The sequence below is a fragment of the Marmota flaviventris genome, chromosome 8 (assembly GCF_047511675.1).
Source record: "Marmota flaviventris isolate mMarFla1 chromosome 8, mMarFla1.hap1, whole genome shotgun sequence".
Taxonomy (NCBI): domain Eukaryota; kingdom Metazoa; phylum Chordata; class Mammalia; order Rodentia; family Sciuridae; genus Marmota; species Marmota flaviventris.
This window is the reverse complement of record NC_092505.1, coordinates 84,298,274-84,307,183: the sequence shown is the minus strand read 5'-3', so window position 1 is coordinate 84,307,183 and position 8,910 is coordinate 84,298,274. Positions and strand designations below refer to the sequence as shown.

At 35.3% G+C, this 8,910-nt stretch overlaps 1 protein-coding gene across 1 annotated transcript in view; it reads right to left on the bottom strand.

Annotated features, from left to right (window-relative positions):
- Positions 1-1,214: 1,214 nt before the first annotated feature.
- The window catches only part of Lamp3 (lysosomal associated membrane protein 3), a 45,494-nt gene continuing 37,798 nt past the window's right edge, over positions 1,215-8,910 (bottom strand). Inside the window, exon 6 of the mRNA XM_027942099.3 lies at positions 1,215-2,845. Coding sequence (XP_027797900.2) covers positions 2,712-2,845 — 134 coding nt within the window. The 3' untranslated portion in view covers positions 1,215-2,711. The remainder of the gene's footprint in view (positions 2,846-8,910) is intronic.

Genomic DNA, 8,910 nt, shown 5'->3' with positions numbered 1-8,910 from the left:
CTTTCATTTGGGATTCTCCTACCTCAGTGCCCCCACTGGGATTACAGATATGTGCTATCATGTCTTGCTGAACCTCTTTTCTTTATAAAATAGTCCACCTCAGGTATTTCATTATAACAATAGAAAACTGATAGAGATACTTAACAAAAACCTTTGCTAGGATAGTCAAGAGGTCATATCCAGAAAGCAAGAGAGGGACTTTTCAAACAGTTTATTTCATAATTTTTGTCCATAGCAATTCTTGTTCTTAAAACCAGGTAAAATAAAAACAATAAAACGGGCAAAACTACCTGAAATCTCTTTTCCAATGCAAAATTGGTTTTCTCTTAAAAGCACCCAGGTGGGAGTGAAAGAACTTAATGATTGAAGAGGGACCAGTTCCTCTATGAGATGAAATTCTTTTTCCTTGGCAGAAGTTATTCTTCCATTCCTTTTTATTATTAAAGAAGACACTATTTTGTCTCTCTCCATTGGATCACTATGGATGATTAATATAGGACCTCTTAGTTATCTGAGCTCCTACCAGAGTAAGTTCTTCATCAGTGTTGGCTGTATGGGCCAATAATGGCAGCTCTTAAGACAGTATGCAGTTGGTTGTTCTAACTAAAAGTTGAGAGATTTAGTCTGTAACTTGAATGGTATAGCCATTCAGCTTCTCCCAATAGGGTCTTCCCACTGAGTAATAATGTGGCAATGGAGAATAGGATAAAATAATTTATTTTGGGCTGGGGTTGTGCTCAGCGGCAGAGCGCTCGCCTAGCACATGCGAGGCCCTGGGTTCGATCCTCAGCACCATATAAAAATAAACAAAATAAAGGTATTGTGTCCAACTATAAATAAATAAATAAATAAAATATTTAAAAAATAATTTATTTATAGAAAGATGATTTACTTTATTGATTCAAGCAACAACACCCATATAAAGAAAGATGATAAGAAAAATTTTAGCCAGATACAGTGGCACATGCCTATAATTCTAGCGACTCAGGAGGCTGAGGCAGGAGAATCACACATTCAAGACCAGTCTTAGTAACTTAGTGAGATTCTCAGCAACTTAGTGAGACCCTGTCTCAACATAAAATATTAAAAGGACTGAGGATGTACTTCAGTGGTAAAGTGCCCCTGCATTTTATCCCCATTAAAAAAAAACATAAGAAGAAGAAAGAAAAATTTAAATAGCACAAAAACTAATTACAAGAAATAAATGACATGAATAAATCTTCAAAATAAAATTTTATTACAAAATCTTTAAATACACTTAATATTCCATTAAGACAAAAGTTAGGATCTTACTGATCCTATGGATTCACAAGGGAACAAGTCAGGAATGTCAGTATGTTCTCTAGGTTGAATTGAATGCCACTCTGCTCATGAGGGTAGGGTCATGTGGTCTTTGTTGCTAATATTCTGACTTTGTTCCTTTCCTTAGCAGCAAAACCCAGCAGGAATACTACTTTTGGCTGCTCTGCAGAATAAAGTGAACTGCAGAATAAAATGACTACAACATGCAGAAGCAGAAACTTACCACAAGAGAGCGATATCTACCTTCAAGAAAGAAAAATCGTTCTGTGGTCTGCATTCTTGGTTTTTGAATAAAAGGAACTTGGAGAAGTGTTTTGCTTTCCTTCATCTTTACAGACACAGCTAAAAATAAAAGTTGGAAATTGGTGCATGTTTTACAGAGCTCCTCAGTCTCTTTCAGGAAGCTGGGAAGTTTTATTAAAAATGGACTATTTCATTATAAGCAATCTACCATGTACCCTAATGTCTCATGATTCTGGGTTCATCCATTTCCTCAGAAGAAATGGAGCAGATGTGGGTGGGAGGTGTGAGTAGCACTTAGTCTCATTATTCTTGTAGGCCACTTGGTACCATGAAAATATCAAAGACCTTCATACCAGACCAACATGAATTCCAATTCTGGCCCTGACACTCGTTAAGTGCACGGTTATTTAAGTGATCTGTAGCCCTTAAATCTGTGTTTCCTAATCTGTAAATTGTGAGGATTAAATTAGATGTGTGTAAATGCCTTAGCCTAGTGTATGACACATGTGTTTGATAAGGCCATGGTAATTGCTGCTTGCTTATTTAATTCTGTTGTCTGTAGTATTTAGTAAATCTGGAACAACAATCATCGAGATTTTGATGTTGGTCTCACATCAAAAACCTAGACAACCTGAGATACGTTGTTCTTTCTGATGATCTTTTTGAAAATTTAAACTGAAAAAGGAGATAAGTCTCATAAGGCATATGTACATCAAATAAACACAGATGGTAAAAGCACTGAAAGTCCATTTGATAGACAAAGCAAAGGCATTTTTTTTTTTAACCTGGAAAAGATCAAGGGGAAAATAAAATTCTCAATGCAAACACAAGTAGCATTAATTACAATGGACATTTTATAATATGGAGGCACATGCCACTTTACATGCATTATGTTGATTCAACGTATCTCAATTATTTTTGGTTACAATATTCTGAAGAAAGCTAGAAAATACTCTTAAACACTAAGTCATAAGATGAACAATATTGAGAAATTGTGAAATATTTGGAAATATTTAGAAATTGTGCTGCTTGAACTTAAATCACAATTTGGTTTTAGAGGAAGATGGTGGTTTACATCATTGGAAGAACCCACACCCTAAGTTAAGCCCCCAACATACTGAAAACGATGAACGAATTCTCTAAATTCCATTTCCCTTGGGCATCAATTAGATTCTCTGGTATCCAGATGACTGACGCCTTAGGCGGATTGTATAGACACCTATACCCACAAGGCAGAGGCCAATCACGATGGCCCCAATCACTGGAAGCACAATTGTGTAGTCAGACGAACACTCATCCACTAAGAGAGAAAACAAATACAATATAGTAGGTAAGGTTTGGTGACGACAGACCAGAAAGGAGAGTGGAAAGGACATGAGTGTTGGAGTCAAACACATCCGATTTCCCTGTGTGTGTGTGTGTGTGTATGCGCAGTTTGCACCCTGCGCTTTATGCGTGGCAAGCAAATGCTCTACCGCTGAGCTACATTGCTAGCCTCTGGTCTTGGCTTTTAATTATATCATTAATTAGCTGTGTGATCTTAAGTAATTTACCCTTATAATTCGCTCATTTATAAAGTAAGCAGATAATATATGAGATTATTGGTTGATTAAGTAAAATAACCTTTTTTTCCTCAGCTATAAATATTCAATCATTGTTAGCTCTATTTCCTGAACTGGCCAAGAAGTAATCCCACATGTGCTCCCTGTAAAATGGGATGTGCCTATGGAAAAGATAATTTGTGTCATAGGATTCTAGATGATCTCTTGAAAACATGGGATGTTTATCCACTTTTAAAACATTTTTTATCACTCCTAAGGTTTTCTTGTATCACTTAAACTAATTTTTTTTTAAAAAAAGACCAATTAGGGGTTGGGGATGTGGCTCAACCAGTAGCGCGCTTGCCTAGCATGCGTGCGGCCCGGGTTCAATCCTCAACACCACATACAAACAAAGATGTTGTGTCCGCCGAAAACTAAAATAAATAAATAAGTATTTAAAAAAAAAAAAAAGACCAATTAAAAGCAATACCAAAAAGTTCAAAAGTAAAAGTTTATAAACTTGTCAACACTGTTTTTTCTTTATTCCATCAGAGAGTACCTATTCAATTCATTTAAAAAAAAAAACAGCTAGGTCAGAGATTAATCAATCTTGGCTGAAGAATAATGGAAGGACCTGGGGATTAAGGAGAACTTGATAGAATATTCAGTGTAATAAAGAGTTTGGGAGAAAAAAGCAAATAAGTGGAGAACTATATATCTTACTCATAGATAAGATACATTTATATATATAGATATATCTTATTTATCTTACATACCATATCTAAAGTATGATATATGTGTGTGTGTATACACACACACACACACACACACACATATACAAATTGTGTCCTGAACCAAAGATCACCATTCACCCACTCCTATGTACCTGAAGTCCAAGAAAAAAAAGATCAAGAGAGGTCAGGCAGGGAGATTTCAGAATAAAGAAAATTAATATAAGAAAGAAACTGTATTTGTGGTACACTATTTGATTTGCAATGGGCAATATTTATGTAATTATAATAACACGTGCTTTAGTAATTAACCAGAAATAGTGGTATAACCATAAATCCTTTACCTGCTATAGCAGGAAACTGACCAATTAAGAAATATCGTGAGGACTGGGGTTGCAGCTCGGTGATAGATGCTTGCCTAGCACTTGTGAGGCACTGATTTGATCCATAGCATCACATAAAAATAAAAGGCATTATGTCCATCTACAACTAAAGCAATATTAAAAAAAAGAAATATCATGACACATTTTTTTTAACTTTTTTAGAATTATGGAGATAAATATCAGAGGAAGCTGTTAAAAGTAGTTAAAAGCACTTTATCTCTCGAGGGTTCAGCAGAGAAATGATGCTTTTCATAACCCCTGTTGTAGTAAATGAGACTTTAGTTACTTATAGATAAATGAGAAAACGAATTTTGATAAGAAATTAAAATGAGTGGAAAAAATAAAAAACATACTTGTTGATCTAATAAATCTATCTCTAGGACTTCATAGTAAAGATATGTTCAGGGGCTGCGGTGGTAAATGAGTCCAGCCTGTGAAAAGCCCTGGGTTTGATACCCAGTACTGGACAAACAAGAGATATGTTCATACAACCATTCTAAGAGAATCTATCAGAAATTTAAACTGATATTCATACAATGGAATATAATGTAGCCACTAAAAAGAATGTGGTAGTATGTGTGCCTAGCATGCACAAGGCCTTGCACCTTCACCCCAAAATATAATGTGAAAATTCTCAATGTGGCAACTAGAAGTTCCCTAAAGACCTTCAAAGGATATTAAGAACCCAAACAAATGTACAGTGTATCTGATGTGAAAAGATATACAAAAACCTGAAAAAAGGACTGTGGTGAAAGTGGAGGGCAAATTTTACTTTCTATATTGTTTTATTTAGTTTAACACTTTTAAATAGATTTAAAATGTAGAAAAATTTACAAAGAAAAATAGCTATCTAATTACTACATTTGGTTTGAATGAATCACTGTAAATCTTGGTAGACATTTGCTTCCTATGTGCATGTGTGTGTGTGCTCATGCACGTGCTTAAATAAAAATCATTCTATTTTAAATAATCTATACTCACTATAAGTGATTAAAACAATTACGAAAAGTACAAGTAAAAAAGTAAAAACCTATTACCTCAAAACTACCCACCCAGAAATAATTGTTAACTTGAACAAGCCCTGTTTCAGGCATCTTTCTTTAAAACTATAAGAATTGATGGGCAGAAAAATGAGTAAAGTACTTTTACCAAAATAGGATCATGCAAGTGCTATTTTACTAAAGCTCTTGATTTTGATTTTACTTGAATTTAATAGAAGAAAAAACACTAAGATGAAATGGGAGGAATTATTGAATGACAGTGTTTATTTGTCACAGGAAGTACTGTTTTATAAAGGATACCTTTAAAGTTCAAAAAAGAGATTATGAAATACACATTAGATGATTATGAAATGCATTGATGTTATGAAATAAATCAGAGTCATGGGTTTTCTAAACCCTGTTTCCAAATTTAACCATTATCTGTTGATACCATCTTTAAAGATCAATATTAATAGATTCTCTCCCATCTCTTTTGTCCAACTCCAAATTTTGAATAATTATATTATTGTATTTTTTAAAAATCACTGTTCAGGCTCATAACATTTCAGTTCTATTCGGTAACTATGATTCCTATAGTCTTCAAAAAATGTGTTGTGGGGGCTGGAGTTGTGGCTCAGTGGTAGAGCACTTGCCTGGCATGTGTGAGGCCCTGGGTTCAATCCTCAGCACTGCATATAAATAAATAAATAAAACAAAATATCCATTTACAACTAAAAAATATTTTTTAAAAAATATGTTGTGTTGGGACTGGGGATATAGCTCAGATATATATGGTAGAGTGCTTGCCTCACGTGCACAAGGCCAGCACCACACACACATACACACACACACACAAAAAAAAAGTGTTGTGAAGATAGAATATATTCAGATTATTTAAAACGTTAAAATAAAACAAGATGTTGTGCATTGAGAAGTTCCTCTTTAACCTCTTCCCCCATCCCCATTAGACAACTACTTTTTAAAAATTTTCTTATATGTAGTTCCAATGTTTACTTGTGCACATATTAACAAAAATGAAAAAAATCCTTTTATTTCTCTTTTTTCTCAGTATTATGAACTATGCTTTTTGATTTAGCAATATATTTTGGGGGCTAGAATTGTGGCTCAGGGCTAGAGCACTTGCCCAGCATGTGTGAGGCATTGAGTTTGATCCTCAGCACTACATATAAATAAATAAATAAATAAATAAATAAATAAAGGCCCATCGGCAACTAAAAAAATATATGTTAAGAAACAGTATATTTTGGATAGTTTTTCCTTATCCATATCTAGCAGCCTCAGTTTTTATAGGTATTTTGTATTTTGTTGGGGATATCCTAGTTTTTAAATCTGTTCCCAATTGATGGATCCTTGTTTTTTGTTTTGTTTTTTATTGTTGTTTTCTTTTTGTGGTGCTAGGGATTGAATCCATTTTGTTTGCATGGGAGGCAAGCATTCTACCAACTGAGGTATATCCCCAGCCCTTCCTTTTTTTTTGGCCAACTTTTTCTATTGCAAATAATACTGTAATGAGTAACATGTACAAATATGGTATCATATACCACAAGGTATATTTATATTCCCAGATCCATAATTGGTTAGTACTTTTTATATTTGTATGAATAAAATGTTCAACAGCATTTGTGTGTGTGTGTGTGTGTGTGTTAGTGATTTTCCTATTCCTGAAGCCTATTTGTTTGTTTCCTTGTTTGTCTTATGGCTCATCTCCTATCTGGCTAAGTTTCACTGTCAAACATTATCTTTAGAATGGCTTATTGGTGCTGTCAACATCCTTGGATTTATTCAAGGCTGACGACATCTGTTGATTGCGTTTATACCTAAATATTAATTTTGGATTACACTTTCTTTCCCTAAGAACTTGGTAGGCACCAGTTCATTGTTTATTGGTTTAAATGATACTGTAAAAAAATCTGAGGCCAACTTTAACTCCCCCATTTATAAGTGATTCTCTATCCCCCTACAAGTTCTATAGCTTACTTCTGATATGTCCTAGACTTTCTATATCAATTATTTTCTGTGATACACTGTGCTCTTTCAATCCCAGCTCCAATTACTTATCTCAAGAAAAATTCTTCTGAATCTTCAAATATATCTTCATTCTATTTTTGAGCTCTCTCAGAGGTACCAAGTATCATTACATTGGATGGCCTGAATAGCATCTCTAATTAGGATCTTCCACAGGATGCTTTATTTATGAGGTTTTGTCTACATTAACTGTGATTACCTCAGTCTTTCTCGCCATGAAAATGATATTTCAGTCCTACCTATTCTATTCTTGCTGTTTCTATATAATATTGAGTAATACTGCTTTGATATTCTTAGAAGTGAAATGTCCTTTTATCTTACTTCTTCATTTAACACCTCATCTTTGAACTCTGCTTACATAGAATCACCTTCTCAAGTGAGTCTCAGTAAAAAAGCAATTGTCAGGGATTTCTTTCTGTTCCTGAGTTTTCTTTGTCTTTTATCAAATGTGTCCATTTCTATTCTCTGTCACAGGCTAACTGTCTTCTGCTCCCATGCATAGGCTGAAGTCCTAACCCTGGAACCACAGAGCATGACTATATAAGGATATACTGTCTCTTAAAAAAATGAAGTTAAAATGAGGTCATTGGAGTAAAATCCAATCCAATATGAATGGTGTCCTTAGAAGGAGATGACATTGGGCATATAGGTATGAAAGGAAGGAAGGATATATAGGTCTTCTTCGTGAAGACCTGGGCTACTTGCAGCCAAGGGGAGAGGCCTCAGAAGAACCAACACTGTTGACACCTTGCTCTTGGCTTTCCAGTCCCCAACACTGTGAGAATAGAAATTTCTGTTGTTTCAGGCATCCTGTTTATGGTACTTTGTTATAGCATTCCTGGCAAATTAACGTACCCTCCCCCCTTTCGCCACTGTAATTTTCTAGCATTCTTGACTGTTTTGTTACAGTACTTTTGCAGAGTGGTCATGCAGTTCTTGCTCATACTTGAGCAGGGTAGTCCAGAAATTCAATTTCCTATGATGCCATTTAGGCAAATTATGTTTTTTTTTCCCCCATTGCCTATGAGATCAGTCAGTGGTTCCCTTTGAGCTACATATTTTGATTCTATCTTCTTCTTCTTTTTTTTTTTTGTAGCCTGAGAATTAGCTAGAGTTTAGAGATAGCCTTAGGTTTGGGGCTGGCTCCCCAATTCACTCCCATACGTCCCATGTTCACTCTTCCTAGTCTTTCCAAGAGCTACTGTCACTCTCCCAGGTCAGAGAAGGAAGAAGATGAAGCAACCACTCTTGTTTCCTCCAAGAATGGAATGGAAGCAAGCATTCACAGAATTTTTCTTCTCACATTGTAGGCTTCTTAGGATAGATATAATTATGGTGGGGAAGAGGAAGGCAGGGTCAGGAGCCCCACTCAGTTGCCCCTCCACTCTCCACTCTGCCCACAGAAAGTGGGCAGAGCTGTAAGTGCATAACATACCCAAGCACTTATTTATTGGTGATTCATATGAAGCCTTTGTTCTTTGCAGTTACTGCAATGCCAATTCAAATTAATTTTAAGGATGATTTGTATGGGTATCGGGGGATAGATAACTGGAGTTTAGGCAACCATCACCCAAAAGAACTCACTGAAGATGCTAGAAGGGAAAATTTAAATTTGTATGAACTGCCTTCTCCTGCTACTCTTGAAGTGAAATTCTGCTTTTTGTTTCCACCTGCTGTGGGAGAA